At 35.4% G+C, this 16,680-nt stretch overlaps 1 protein-coding gene across 1 annotated transcript in view; it reads right to left on the minus strand.

Moving 5' to 3' along the window:
• LAMA2 (laminin subunit alpha 2) overlaps nt 1–9,811 on the minus strand; it is a 627,718-nt gene extending 617,907 nt beyond the window's left edge. Inside the window, exon 1 of the mRNA XM_061207556.1 lies at nt 9,556–9,811. Coding sequence (XP_061063539.1) covers nt 9,556–9,679 — 124 coding nt within the window. The 5' untranslated portion in view covers nt 9,680–9,811. The remainder of the gene's footprint in view (nt 1–9,555) is intronic.
• Nucleotides 9,812–16,680: the final 6,869 nt, after the last annotated feature.

Here is a 16,680-nt window from a genome sequence, read left to right on the forward strand (position 1 = left end):
TACCATCTATAATCTCTTAGGGTCTACTCAACGAAGCTTTTAGAATATTTTGCTCTTCTTAAGCTAAAGGGGTGTCATCTGCACTGCAAATATCATTTTGAGCTTTGTGATCAAATAATAAGAAGAAACTAGCTAATATTTACTGATTAACTGCCAAGTATTTTCACAAATATTATCTAGCTTAATTCTATTTTACTAATAGGAAATTTAAACTCTGTCGACTCAGGTTTTTGGTCTCAGTAAGAAAATACTTTTCATCTCCCAAGTTTATACTTCTTCTGCTATTCAAAGTTATCTTCAAAGCAGAGGAATGTATATGGAAATTGAAGACATAAAGAAATATATGTTATAAAGAACAGACCTGTGGTTGCCAAGGGGGAGAGGGGTGAGGGAGAGATGGAGTGGGAGTTAGCAGATGCAAACTAGTATATATAGAATGGATGAATAACAAGGTTCTATTGTGTAGCACAGGGAGCTATATTCAATAGCTGGTGATAAACCATAATGGAAAAGAATATAAAAAGAATGTATATATGTATAACTGAAGCACTTTGCTGTACAGCAGAAATTAACACAACACTGTAAATCAACTATACTTTAACTAAAAAAAAGAAGTATATGTTAATAAGAGTATTTTTGTAAGCTAAGCTATGAAGTTCAGAATAGCAAAATTCTAATTAAAATTGAATTCATACATTTGTGTTTTCAAGTATATGAGCAAATACCTTCATAAACAACCTCAGCTGAGTTTGGTATACCACAGTATTGGAGAAAAAAAGTGCTGCTTTAAGCCAGAAGACACCATGACAATTTTTAGACTTAATTCATTTTTCTTGAGGCATTTTGAAAATTCACATTGATTGAGTCCCTAATAGATGCTCTATGTTTTATATACTCCTCACAACAAACCAATGAGATGAAGCAGCTACCTGAAATGACAATTGCACGACTTTGTGTTCTCCTTCATACTTTCAGCCTTATTCAGTAATTGAAAAAGGCATAGCAGGCAATAAGCCAGAAAATTGGGGTAGCTATACAGGCTTGTGGAAAAATATATCTGATGTGGCAAGCTTGACTAACCTTATTTCCTCTTTAGAATAGGACCTTATATGTTACAAGCAACTTAAAAAGAATTACCCTTAGAGTTTTAACAGTACAGCTACCAGACTGAAAAATATAATGATCCCATTTACAGTTTATTCTGTGGTCCACAATCATTTATCAAGGCAACTAGACATTTCTGCAAATTCAGAATTCTGGAAATTTTTAGATTCCCTTATTCTATACTTTTGTTTATAAAACTGAAAATCTAATGATTTAAAAAAACAAATCACATTGGAATATACTAAGTATATTAATTAAGTACTGTGAGAGTGTTAAACTATAAATGGTACATATATACACATACACATCCTCTCGAAATCTAGGAGGTTTGCAAAATTTTCTCTCTTAACTGAGAGGTTCAACTTCAAATAGAACTCTTTAAATCTTTTTATGAAGATGCCAGTGTTCTACACTTTTTCAGAAGGAATTTTGAGATTCACTCTGCTCTGATTCTTAGGTGTAACTATTTGATTCTTGCTCTTTTCATTCACAGACATACACAGTGACTATGTTTTAAAGAATCTTTTGTATAATAAATATCATTATGTTTCTAGCCTGCTGAAGTAATTTCTGTAAGGTAACTCCAGAAAAGCCAATAATCAATTAATACTTTCTCACAGTCTAGTGCCCAATAATCCAAGTCCTAAGAATTTAAAGACTAAAATTTGATGAATACTTTTAAATTTATGCATAGTTTTCAGTAATGTGTGTATTTCTGCATAGTTTTAAGTAGTGTGTATGTGTGTTTAAATGAAAATGAGTTTTGAAGACTACACATTTTATTTTTCTTGTTCTTACATAATACCTAGTGAATCTCCAGTTTCAGATTAGACTACTAACATAACTTAGAAATGAAAATATGATTTTTGAGGTATTTTATAAAAGATAAGAAAGGATCTAAAACTCCAAAAGAGATGACAACTTAGGATCCATAAAATCAGGAGCAGGAACATATTCTAATTTCTAATTCTAAAACTAACATTGGAACTTGTGTTTGTCCTTGACAAATTTCTCCTTCTATAAAATGAGGATAATTATATTAACCTACTAAAAATTTTTGCTATGTAAATGAATGTGTTAACACTCACAATGCACTGGATACTATGCAACCAATCTAAAGCATCTGGCACTCAAGATGCAGTTAAACAAAGAGCCTCGGGAAATGGCACAGCCCAGTGGTCAGTTGAGAGGACCGTACAAGGAGAGACATAGTTAACACTGCACAAGGTGCCTTTCCCAAGTGCCAGGCATGAAATAGTTGCTCAGGTGTTCATCATTCAGAATTTGCACAGATGAACTTGCTATTTGTATTAGATTAGTCCTGTTACAGAAAGCGAGTGTTATGAGTAATAAACCACTAATAGACTACCCTCTATGATCTTTTTCTAAATGTCATGTGCCAAATAGGATAAAGCTCCCATATTAAAATCCACATTCAAGATGACTGGAAAAACACTATTTTTCATTCATATTATACAACTTTGGCAGGCAAGCCCCTAGCTTTAACTCACCATGTAAGTTTAGATTATGTCTCAAAACTATCTTTAGATAGTAATTATCAGCGGCTTTTAATAAGAAGAAAGATTTAAGCAAAGTTTTGCCTTTCATATTTTCTAAAAAGTTATATTTGTTAGAATCATCTCTTCAAAAACCATATTGCAATCACAATCAGGGTACTACAGGAGAAAAGAAGGAAGGGAGAAAAGAAAGGAATGAGGGAGGAAAGGACAGAGAGAAGGAGAGAGATTAGAGAGAGAGAAAGAGAGGAAGGAGGGAGGAGGGAAGGAAGGGAGGGAGAGAAGCTATACAATTTTCTTCACTTAAGTTTGTTCTAAATGACAGAACTTAGGCCAAAATTGTGTTACTTTATTCCAAAGGTTACTACAAGACTTACAGAGACCCTTAAAGAAGTTATAAAAATCGAAACAGAGCGTAGAATAAGTTTCTGATTGTAAAAATGGGTGACATTTCAAAGTCCATTTCATAAAAGAAGTCATCAGATCAATACATCATTGTGTCATTTTTAACAATAGTATCTAAACTTTAGCTCTGATACTGAAATGAATAATAAAAAAGAGAACTCCAAGGTACACACATATCCACGTGGGATTGTGGATAATTTTTGTTTTAACGTGCACATTAGTTAAAAATACTCTAAGAAACCTATGAAATATTTCTAAGAACACTGGGACAAAAAAAAAGGATATGTAGAAATTCCTTGCACTTGAGTAGTTTTGAGGTATTGATATTCTTTTAATCATGGAATGGAAGTGAGATGCCAACAGCAAAAAAAAAGAAAAAGAAAAAGAAATTTTACAAAGACACATCTGAGCTTCCCAATGGTAAGATTGCTGAGGTGGAATACTCTGAAATGGAGTCACTTAAATATGCTCTATGAATAAAAGGTTTGGGGCAGGAGATGAATTTAAAATAATCCTACGTTTGTACTACTGGTCTAGTCCAACGGATTAGAGTCTGCTTGAGATGAAAAATATTAATTATTATTTCATTCGTTCATTTAATTCTACTCAAAACTCTTCAATACCACCCATCTGACTTAGATTAAAAGGCAAAATCTTTACAATGATCTAGCCTCCCATTACTTCTCTGTCCCTTCTAATTGTGCCTTAGACCTTTATAAGCCTGTTCCCTGTGCCCAGAGTACCCTTCAAGCTGATATCTGTATGAATCACTCCCACATCAGTTTCAAGTGTTTGCTCAAGTGTGACCTTCTCAATGAGGTCAACCTTTATCACTATTTAAAAATAGCAACCATCCTTCGCTCCTAGAACTCCTGACTCCTCTTACCCTGCTGTATTTGTCCAGAATCCATCACCGTCTACATTCTACACAATATAGGTATTCATTATATTACTTATTCATTATATATTCATATTTCTGTCTCCTCAACTAGAATATAAACTCCATAAGAGCAGGGATACGTGTGTGGTTTTTTTTGTTTTGTTTTTGGCTCTCTTTTACTCACTGAACATATTCATTCATTAACCAATGAATGAATACACATAGGCCCAACCCCACCAATTTCCTGCTCAAATTCTGACCTTTGAACTCAGTCTTACCAAAGGGTACAGCCCAGAATCTGTCTTCTTTCTGTCTGCCTGGTATACACTGAGCCTGGCATGAGTCTTGAGAACCATGTGCCAATCTGATGCCATCTTTCTCTAACCTCTACCGTGTTTTCTCATTCACTGCAACTAGGCTTCTGCCTTAGTTCCCGCTTAGCTACCCATTTCAAAGTTGTGACTCTACACAAATCCTAAACCCCAATCTTCTAGATTAGAAACTAAACAATTTGGCCATTAACAACATTTTCTTCCTGATCTTTTCCACTGGGTCTCCAGGTGCTAAATAAGGACCTACTGCAAACTAGACAGATGACCTGGAGTCACCTTTTTTTTAAAAAAATTATCCTCTTGGAAACTCTTCCAGATATGTTCCACCTACATGACAGAATCCTACTGGATAGCTAATGCTGACTGGACTCAAGTGTGCATTTGATACATCCTTTGGACTCTACAACTTAGACAGCTAGCCACCCCACAAATCTTGTTATGCATAGGCTAGGTTGAAGTTAGTTTTCCCTATTCTGGACCCCACTAGACCTCTATTCCTCCTCTTCCATTGTTGCCCACAATTGTAGTTCCATAATTCTAAAGCAGATTATGAAAGGAGATATGAGACCTCATATAAAGTTTAAGTGAATTTCTTTTTATATTTCACTGCTAAATATATTTGGATTAAAAGAAAGAACAATGATTCAGTCTCAGAGGTCCACATTGAAAAGTCTAGCACATGAGTCACTGTCAATGAATAAGCAGTATTTATTAAATGTATGAATAGAAAAATAGTGGCAATGATCTGCTTTAGATAAATGGGAATGGAGAAAATACTGGGATGTGAAATCTACCAAAAAGTAAACTTTTTTGAGTAGTAGCTATTACAATATAATTGTAAGGTGTCAAAATGCCAAATACTACTTCAGAAATTCTTCTTATTTAAATAAATCCGTCCCACAAAAAAACAAATTCATGTTTTTCTTACAGCAGTCATATCTGGGTAGAACTCTTGGGATACTTATTTGAGCTGTTAAATAATTATATCTGAAGAAGGTGAAGAGTGTAGTTATTACAGTGAGGTGACAGTTATCCCATCTCTCAGGAGCTACAGTAACTGAAGTGTACTAAGAAAGAATCGGCAGAGCAGGCACAGTTCTTGCATAATCCCTAGCAACTCTTGATACAGATTCAGTTCATCACTCTGCATGGAATCTTAGAAGAAAAATATTTTAGGAATAAGATATATCAGCAATTTGCATACATTGATATATCAGATTTTTGAAATATAATATATAATGTATGTCATTTAAAAAAATTCTAACACATCCATAATATAATAGTCGATGTTGAATATGTTCTTATTCTTAGCCATACATTTATCTATTATTAATCATTTTTACCAAACTAGTAGGCCACTATGTAGTGAACAAGCCAACAAGTTACATGTGTAGCAAAAGAAAATATCAACAACAACAACAAAAAATCAATTCCAGCTTTACTGCCACAATAAATCCCCTGAAAAGTTCTCTGGTAATTTATAAAGTGTTCTCACATTTTATAGCACAGGATGTTTTAGAACGGTGCAATTTATGGTGATGTGGAAGTTCCATATTAAATTTTTAAGTATTCTTGCCAAACGTGAGTGAGGATCGTCTCAAACATGTTTTTATTTTAAATCCCAGAAGACATTTAAAAACACATTTATATTCATTTAATACTTTCTTGACATTTTTTAAGAATTCAGAAGTTCAAATACAAGTATGCATTCTGAAAACAATAGAATGTAATACTAGAATCTTGGACTTGAAAAAGGACTGGAGACTTGATGAGTCTTAACTTCCTCTCTGTAGAGGCATTCAGTCCTAAATCATCTCTGACAAGCTGCACATCTGATCACTGCATGGACATTTCCAGAAGCTGGGTGCTCCAGCACAACCCAGTTATATCTGAACAGCTCAGAATAGGGAAGGGAGAGGAGAGGGAAGAGGTTTCCTCCCATTTTATTTAACTCAAACGTTCCTCTTTGTCACACTCTTCTATGGATCCAAGTTCAGGCTTTAGAAAGAATATTTTAGTCTCTCTTCCAAATAACAACCCTTCTAAAAATTCGAAGATATATCTTATGATTTCCTAAGTCTTTCTTTCTCCAAATTAACAGTCTTTACTTGGACTAATTCTCCTCTGAAAATCTTCTCAGACTTCTAACCATTCTATTCTCCCTTCTCTGAATTTACATCCATTTGTCAATGAAGCACCCAAATGTATATTAAACAAACAAACCTACCTGCTTCTGAGTTTTTTATAAAAGTGAGTTAATTTTTCTGTCACCATATCACACTATATGTTCATATTGAACTTGCTGCAATTCAGACTGCCTTTCTCATCCTGTCTTTGTACTCATTCCTGTACATATAAAGGAGAAAACAAATTTCCAGAAGAGAGCAAAATGAAATTAACATCTGGAGACAAATAATAAAACCAACTCCATGTAGGTTCTATTCATGGACCAGGCTATAGAGACATTTATAGATTCCTGAATCTGATATTCACCAGCTTAGCTACCTGAATCAATTTTGGACCACCTGCAGTTGTTAAATGCTTGAATTTTATTTTCCATCAAGCCATTACCAAGACAAATGAACATAAGGAAACCTCTGTCACAGCCCTACAAACTTCTTTCTGAATTGACCGTGATCCACCATGCAATAGTCTTTGGAAACTGTTTTCAATCAGTGGCAATTTACCTACTATTACATTTCCATTTCCACATATTATTTACACAGATGTGAGGAAAAGATTTTTTCTGCTGCCTTGCTGAAATACAGAACTACTTTGACTACATCATTTTCCTATTTTGTCAATCTTCAATTTAGTTAAGGAATTTCCTTGGAATATCTTTCTTGCTGAGTCAATGTTATTCATACTACAATTCAGTGTGTTCTAGAAACTACACAAGATTTCAAATAAAATAATTTTTTAAAACTCTGATTAAGTTTCTAACTTAGTTACAACATCTGAAAAACTTTGCTTCGTGTCAACATTCTTAGTAAACTGGCACCATACTATAAGGGAAAACAGAACTCATTCTAAACAATTAATTCTTGGTCAGGAAGATCAGTGCTAGTATAACTGAAAAGAGAAAATTGATGACAGCCAAGAAAACACCTCTTCAATCAAACTCATATTCAATGATCTTCACTGAGAGCTTGCTTTAACAGAACGGCATTGAAAAGGAAACATGGCCTCAAAAATTAAATGGAAAGAAACTTTGGTACTATAAAAAGGGAACTTTAGCATAAAGTTCCTTATAAAGTTCCCTGTAGCATAAAGCAATACTAGAAGTGCTCTTAGTTGTTAAAAATTAAGTTATTATCATTTGCATGAACTTAAGAGACAGCTACTCCAAGCCCCAGGTTTTAAATTTGTCCAACAATAATAAATAATGGCTGGAGGTGAAATAATCTCACGTATATAAGGCATTTTAAAATTATAAAGCACTATACAAATTTAAGGCATTATGAAATATATTTTATGTAGACTTTTAATATTAACAGGTTTTAACCATTTATCCAGTCTCTAAACATATTGCAAATAATCTATAAAATACACAATAATTGATGTTAGAATGCAGAATATAGCAGTGTATAGTAGACTCTGTGCTATAGTTATTTTGCATAGAATTCCTTATTATGTATAATATTCAAGTTATCTCTCAACAGAATGGCAGTACAAATTCTCCCTTCTGAATTCACTTCATCTTGTGCCTGGACCATAGAAATCGGAGTTAATTTTACCTCAAATAAACCTGGGGAGGGGGGATGGGAAGGGAGAGAGAATAAGAGAAAAGGGGGATGGGGAGCACACTATGGAAAATTGTCAGGAACCCACTTGATGCCTACTCTGCATGCTTTGAGCTTCTGCCCACTCCAAGTGAACAGAGGATTGGTGATCTTGGTCTCTTCACTCCCAGCTGCCTAACAGTATTAAAGTATTATGTACTGTTAAAACATATCACATAATTAAGTAAAGTTAATATTTAAAAGTAGTATTTTTAAAAACCAGCTGCCAAAGATATTCTCAAACTCACTCTCCTAAATTCTATTAATTAAGCCACATTGACCCCATTTTACTTCTCAAAGAAGGAAAAGCAAAAATAGAAGGAAAAAAGTTTATAGTGAACTTAAGATCACTTTCATTCTAGGAATTTTAATCAAGAGGTTATTATTATAGCAAGGAGCTTAGAGTGCTTTTTCTACTCCTTTTAAAATAAAATAGTAATGTTAGACATGCTAGATTACAAGCAGAAAACCTATCAGAACTGTTAGACATAGCTTTATTCCAGTTAACTAAAAGATGGATAAGTATATTTCAAAATTTTGGCAGATTCAGCCTCATCAAAACTGTCAAAAGCACTAATCTCCAGATTTTGTACTCTTAGGGTAAATATTTTGATATTTGAAACCAAACCTTAAATATTGCTTAATTTTTAAAATTTGATACATGTTTTCTAACTTACAGAAAAGATTTCTGAAATTTTGTATTATAAATTATTTTTTTAAACGCTGCACATGTGCTTCTTTTAAAATTCATGATCATAAAGTAACTCTTCAAAGTCTCCCAAGAGTTTCAGAAATGATATGCATAGTAACATTAAGGCGCTCTGAGGAGTATAATTTGAGTTACATTAAGTGCAGCTGTTTTCCGAAGTCCCAGTGAAGGGTATATCTGGTCACTGTGGTCTTAATTAAAATACAAATGACATAGAGGCCTCTTCTGTATTTAAGCAAGCGGAGACATTTCACTATAATAAAACAGGATACCTAAAATAGGATGTGGGTAAAGAAAAGGTGAGGCTGGAAGCAACACTGCCATGAAAGAAAAAATCCACATGCTTAACGCCTTTACAAACCCCGTTCAAAGAGTTGGAAACAAAGTCCTTAAAAAAAAGATGTATCAGCTGCCCTCGCTTAAGTTCCAAGACGAACCACAGATTGGGAAAGCTCTCTATGTAGGGATGGAATCTAATTGGGAGAAACTTTTTAAAAACATTTAATTGGTTAAAAGTTTGCCTCTTGGAGAGTTTTCGGATATCAATTTGCAGGATGTATAGGGATAGCAAGTCCGCTTAGAAACGAATGAAAGATGAAAAGCGCTTCGTGTTCTTTTGGGGGAGGTAGGCAGTTCCCCCTACACGCTGAACTCAGGGAGTTGAAAGTGGACTTGCATCAAGCTTAGCCGCTCTTGCGCCAAAGCGCACTCCTCAAGGGCAAAGCAAGAAAGCGGTCCCTCGCCTGCAACTGTGAGAAGAAGGGACCCGTGAGGCGCCGGGGGCCCCGGCAAAGGGTGTCATGTGGAGCCCGTGCCTCGACTGTACCTCTTTGCTGATGCGCCAGTGGCTGCCGCCGCTGCTGCTGCCGCTGCTGCTGGCGCTGCGCCTGGCCGCCCCCGAGGCCTCCGCTAAGCAGCAGGACCAGGACGACCCCGGCGGCTCCAGGCATCCCGGCGGCCCCGAGCAGATCCACTTCTCAGGAGCCGGAGTCGCTGCCGCCCGCTCCCCTGGCCAGAGCTTGTGAGCCGAATGAGCCGCAGCTGCTGGGTAGGGGAAGGAGACAGCCCCCGCCGGCCTCGGCTCGGCCGGCGCCGGAGGGTGGGGGGAGAAAGAGGACACTCCCCCTCCCTCCCCCTTCCCGGGCCCTCGCCCCACGGACGTCCCGGCCCAGGCCCTTAAAGGGTCCTCCGTGAAAAAGGCCTTTCCTACGGCGGTCCTTCCCTCTGAGAAGGGATTGGCTTGATCTGTTAGCTGAACTTCCTTTAAGTTAAAGAAAGTAATTGATATGAGAGCAGTTTGTGATCTTTAAAATCCCTCCACATGGAAGGCATTACTTGTGGGAAATCTGCACAGCTGGGGTCTTTACCGAAGCTGAGTACATGTGCCTCCTGAGAAAGGCCTGGCAAAGCTGTGTGCGAGCACTGTGGACCCAGGTGATCCACGTTGGCGGTAAGACTATCCAACGGCCCCGTTGACTGCGAAGTTACCAGGAGGCAGAAGGTGGTCCCCGGGATGCTGCAATCAGGCCAGGAGACTTACTGCTTGGTAGACTGCTGGCAAGGCAGCAAAGGGAGGACAAAATAAAACAAGCCCCCTTCATCCACTGCAGTGTTTATGACCAATATAAAGGTAAAAATTAAGGTTTTCCGTTCAGTCAGGAAACATTTATTTAAAGAGGATAAAAGGTCTTTTCATTTGTTTCCCTTCAGACTCAAAATTTCATGTTTCCAGTCCCCATTCCTTCCCTTTAACTCAACAGAATTTCTGCAAGTTTTTCTAACACCCCATGTTCAGATGACAGTTCCTTACTAGTTTTTTGTTTCTTTGTGTGTTTGTTTTTTTATGGTCTGCGGTTCTCATAAGGTTTGGAACAGCTCCTTACTGGGGTTTTATGAGAATTGCAGGATGTCTTTTGGTGTACTCAGCGACTAGGGGTACTACTGGCATCAGTGTACAGTGAGGTCAGAGAACTAGTTGTCCCACAATGGGTGGGACAGTCCCACACCATAAATTGTCCCCCATGCAGGTCTGAAAGGACCACTGGACATTCATGTAGGTAAAAACCCTTGCATTATATTTGAAGCCCAATTTAAGTCTGTTTTGCACTCAAGCAAAATTTTTCACACAGTTTTTATTTTCCTGGATGCATCTATTATGTAAATTGAGGAAAGAATATGTCTGTGTTTTTTAACTTTATCAAGATTTGTTTAACCATTTCAGAAAATCACATAACTGATAACAGTTCTGCTCATGGTATTGACTACAGGACAATATCAATACCCCACCTGTCACATTGATGGTGACTCTGGGAATAGGTTCACGCTTCTGTTTCATTTTGCCTGCTAAGGTAGTTTTACCCAAGCATTTACACATTGAAATACGTATTGTTTTATATAAATTTTTTCCCCTTTATTTTATACTTAAGATTTTACATTGATTTTTTAAAATATTATATTGAAGTTAGGTGATATTATCTATGGATTTCCTTTCACTAAAGTAAAGGAGGTATTGTTCCTAATAGGATTGATTGAGACCCATTGGCCAAATGGTACTGAAGTGAATGAATATCCCTCAATGTTACCCATCTTTCTGAGTTTTATTAATATTAGTACTAGGAAACTTTAAAATCAATTTTTCTTTATTGTAGAAGCAAAATGGAAAATGGCCCACACCTTGAGAATAAGACTGTGATCTCTGCTGTCAACTTTACTTGTTTGATTCAACACAGGGAAAAAAAATGCAAAATTATTTAACCAAAATTAAGATACAAAACCAGTACTATTAGAGCTATAATTTTTTTTCAAATAAACCTAACTGAGGTACAGTTTACACAAAATAAATGCATCCATTTGATATGTTTAAAAATGTAAACAACCATTTGACAACTACTCAATTAATATAGCCCATTTCTATCATTCCCCCAAAGTTTTCTTTTCTGCCCTTTTGCAATAATTTCCCCAACCAGCATCCCTAGAAAAAGGCAACCACTGATCTGATTTCTGTCACTATAGATTATTTTAGCTCTTCAAAAATTTTATATAAATGGAATAATAAAATAATAATCTTTTGTGTCTGTTTTTTTCACTCAGGACAGTGTTCTGGAGGTATAGCCGTGTTGTTGCTTTATGTCAGTAGTGTGTTCCTTTTCATTGCTGAATAGTATTCTATTGTATGAATATATCAAAGTTTGTTTATATATTTACCTGTTGAAGTACATTTGGACTGTTCCAGTTTTGAGCTATTAAATATAAAGCTGCTATGAATATTTGAATACAGTGTTTGTGTGGACATGTGCTTATATTCCTCGATTCCTGAGAGTGATATTATTGGGGGTTTTGGTAGGTATATAATTGAAATTATGAAACTGTTTTACAGTATGGCTGTATCATTTTAAATTCCTCCAGTAGTATATGAGAGTTCCAGATTATCTGCATTTTTGCCAACACCAATAATTAAAATTATTTAATTTCAGTGACTAGTATCTCACTGGCATTGTCATGTGCATTTCTCTGGTAATGCTGAAAATGTTTTCAGGGCTTACTGGGCATTCCTATGACTTTCTTTTGTGAAATGTCTATTCAGATCTTTTGTTCATTTTTCTAATTGTTTAATTTGCCATACTATTATTAAGTGATGATAAGATTTAAATATAAATTCAGGAGAAAAGTCCTTTGTCAGATATACTTAATGTAGTGCATATTGTTCTCAGTATGTGGCTTGACTTTTCAATTTCTCGACTGCTGTTGGAGGAGGTCATCGGGAGGACGTGACAGCCAGTTGAGCCGGGCAGTTGGAGGCGCCTCTCCCCCTTCCCTATCCTTGGAAAGTGCATTAATGCTGCCTGCCTTCCCTCCACTAGAAGCTGCCTCTAGGACACACCCTTGAAACAGTAATGTGTTGTTGAGATCATCTGGACGGTATATGTGACTGAAGCCAGCTAAGGCCTCCATATAAACTTTAAGATTCCAGCGGGCTGGTATGGAGATCTATGCACCTTGCAGCTGCACAAGACAAGCCTCCCTTGCTTGTTAAATCTGCCACCTACAAATCCTCAGTGGTTTGCCTCTTCCATCTCCTCTTGCCCTCCATGTACTGGGGCCAGTTTGTGAGGCTACAACTGCTTTAGCAGAAGTAGTTAATTGTAAATTCCATTTGTTAAGCCTTTTCATTTATGCTTAATAGTTTTTGTGTCCCATTTCAGAAATCTTTGCTTTCTCTATTTTTCCCTAGAAATTTTATAGTCTTGGGTTTATGATTTATTAGTGTTTGCTATGAAGTAAATGCCTTAGGTAAGGGCTTTTTTTTTTTTTTTTTAATGCAGATATCCATTCATTTTAGTACTGTTTGTTGAGAGAATTATTATTTTCCCATCTGATTACCTTGGCCCTTTTTTTAGAAGTCAATTGATCAAATGTGGGTCTAATTTTAGACTCTCTTTTCATATATCCAAATATACATATATGATAGTTTATGCCAATATCATAGTCTTTATTAGTGTAGCTTTATAGAAACCTCGAAGTTAAGTAATGTAAATCCTACAATTTTGTTTTACAAACAAAACTCTTTTGTCTATCTAGGTCCTTTGCATTTCCATACAATTATTAAAGTCAGCTTGTCAATTTCCATCCCCAAAATATAGTGTCGTAGGGAGTTTGATGGCAATTGGGTGGAATCTATAGCTAAATTTGGGAGGAAATTGATATTTTAGCAATACTGTGCCTTCCAATCCATGAATATAGCATGTTTCCATTTATTCACATCTTCAGTATTATAAGCAGTGCTTTTTAGTCTTCAATTTATGTCTTCAACATACTTCCTAAAATTTACCTCTAAATATTCATGTTTTTGGATGCTATCATAAGCCGTATTTTTAAATTTAATTTTTCACACTAATGGTAATACAAGTGATTTTGGTTATATACATTGGATCCAGCAAAATTGTTAAAATAACTTCAAGTAGCTTATATGTAGATGCCTTAGAATACCTCATGTACAGAATCTCCAAAATAAAAGCAACTTTCCTTCTTCCTTTTCAATCTGTATGTCTTTTATATTTTTTTCCTTGCCATATTGCCCTGGATGTGACCTCCAGTAAAAAGTTGAATAAAGTGTTGAGAGTGGATGTTTTTTGCCTTATTTCTGATCAGAGGGGAAAGCAGTCATTCATTAACCATTATGGTGATGGTTATTGGTTTTCAGTAGGTGCTTGTTATGAAGTTGAAGGAAATTCCACTCTTCTACTGAAAGTTTTTGTGACAAAAGAGTATTAAATTTGGGCAATGGTTTTCTGCATCTATTTAAATAAACATATTTTTCTCTATTTGGTGAATTACAGTAACTGATTTTTCAATGTTAATCAAACTCACAGTCCTGGCATAAACCCCAATTTGTCATGAGAGATTATCCCTATTATATGTTGCTGGTTTCGATTTACTAGTATTTGATAAGTATTTTTATGCCTGTGTTCAGGAGGGTTATTAGTCTATAGTAATTTTTCTTGTAACATTTATATCTGGTTTTGGTATCAGAGTAATGCTGGCCTTATATAATTAGTTGGAATATCGTCCTTCCTGAAACAGTTTGTGTAGAATTTATACAATTTCTTCCCTAAGTGTTTTATAGAACATACTAGTGAAACCATCTGAGTCCACACTTCTTTTTTTTTGAAGATTTTTTTGTTACAAATTCTATGTTTTAAGTAGGTATAGAATGATTCAAATTTTCTGTTTTATCTTGAATCAGTTTTGATAATTTGTATCTTTTAAGTAATGTATCTATTTGGCTAAGTTGTCAAATTTATTGGCATAAATTATTCTTAATATTTCTTTATTATCTTTTTAATGTCTATGTCATCTGTAGTAAATGACACCTTTTTCCCGATATTGGTAATTTGCGCCTCCTCTATTTTTATTTTTTAATAAATTTATTTATTTATTTATTTATTTTTGGCTGCATTGGGTCTTCATTGCTGCATGTGGGCTTTCTCTAGTTGTGGCGAGTGGGAACTGCTCTTTGTTGCGGTGCATGGGCTTCTTATTGCGGTGTTTCTCTTGTTGCGGAGCATGGGTTCTAGGCGGGTGGCCTTTAGTAGTTGTGGCATGTGGGCTCAGTAGTTGTGGCTTGCAGGCTCTAGAGCGCAGGCTCAGTAGTTGTGGCACACGGGCTTAGTTGCTCCGCGGCATGTGGGATCTTCCCAGGCCAGGGCTCGAACCTGTGTCCCCTGCATTGGCAGGCGGATTCTTAACCACTGAGCCACCAGGGAAGTCCCTCCTCTATTTTTTTTTATATCAGCCTTTTTTCATAGAGGCTTGTCAATTTTATTCATTCTTTCAAAGAATCAACTTTTGGTTTCAGTGATTTTTTTTTTATTGTTTGTCAATTTTCTGTTTCATTCATTTTCCCTTGTATCTTTAAATTTTCCTTCCTCTATTTATTTTAGGTTTACTTCACTCTTCTTTTTAGCTTCTTATGGTGGAAACTTAGATCACTAATTATAGACCTTTCTTCTTGTATAACTTATATCACTATTATAACTTTATATTAATATTTATTAAAAGACTCCTAAAGCTCTGAATTTTTCTCTAAGTAGAGCCTTAGCTACAAATAACAAATTTGGAATTTAAAAATTTTTTAATTCAAAATATTTTTTAAAATTTCTTTTGTGATTTCTTCTTTGACATATGTGTTATTTTTAAGTGTGTTGTTGCTATGGTCTCAATGTTTCTATCTCCCCAAGATTTATATGTTGAAATTCTAATGCCTAATATTATTGTATTAGGAGGTGAGGCCCTTGGAATGTGATCAGGTCATGAGGATTGAGCCTCATGAATAGGATTAGTACCCTTATGAAAGAGACTTGAGAGCTCCCTTGCCCCCCTTTCACCATTTGAGGACACAACAAAAAGACCTGGAAGCAGGTCCTCACCAGACACCAAATGTGCTGACACCTTGATCTTGTACTTCTCAGTCTCCAAAACTGTGAGAAATAAATGTCTGTTCTTTATAAGCTACCCAGTCTATGATATTTTGTTATAGCAGCTGAAATGGATTAAGACAGTTGTTAATGTCCAATTTTTGGAGGTCTTTCTAGATATTTTATTGTCATTAATTTCTAGTTTCAGTCTCTTATGGTCAGAGATTATATTTAAATACTTTTAAATATATTGAGACTTGTTCTTAATTCTAGCACATTGTCTATCTTAATGAATGTTCCATATTCAATTGAAAACAATGTCATTCTGCTGTTCTGGGGTGGAAAGTTCTATAAAGGTTAATTAGGTCAAACTGGTTGATAGTGGTTTTTTTTATACGTAATCATTTGCTGTTTGTTCTATCAATTACTAAGAGATAAATATTGAAATCTCCCACTGTAATTATTGATATTTCTATTTTACCTTTCCAGTCTTATATTATCTATTGCTTCATAACAAATTATGCCCACATTTAGAAGCTTAAAATAATAAACATTTATTATCTCAAAGTTACTATGGATCAGGAATTCAGAACCATTTATTTGGTGGTTTTCTTCACTTGGGTGAAGAAAGGAAGGAGGAATCTACAATGCTATTTATGACCTAGTCGCAGAAATCACATACCATCTCTTTTGTCAAATTTTATTCATTAGAAGCAGGATAAGTATAGATCACACTCAAGGAATGGGGAATTAGCCTCCACCTTTTGAAGAAAGAGTATCAAAAAATTTGTGGGTATGTTTTAAAACAACCACAATCCTGTAAGATTTTGCTTTGTGTAATAAGCTCAGTGTATACACACTAGTATTGTTATGTCTTCCTCAAAATTTAATCTGTTATCACTATGAAATCTCTCTTTATCTCTATTAATATTTTTCATCTAAAATCAATTTTCTTATTATTCATATATCTACTCCATATTTCTGATAATTAATGTTTGCTTGGCATATTTTTTCCATCCTTTACTTTTCAATCTGAA

This window comes from Eubalaena glacialis, chromosome 12 (genome assembly GCF_028564815.1).
Source record: "Eubalaena glacialis isolate mEubGla1 chromosome 12, mEubGla1.1.hap2.+ XY, whole genome shotgun sequence".
NCBI lineage: Eukaryota > Metazoa > Chordata > Mammalia > Artiodactyla > Balaenidae > Eubalaena > Eubalaena glacialis.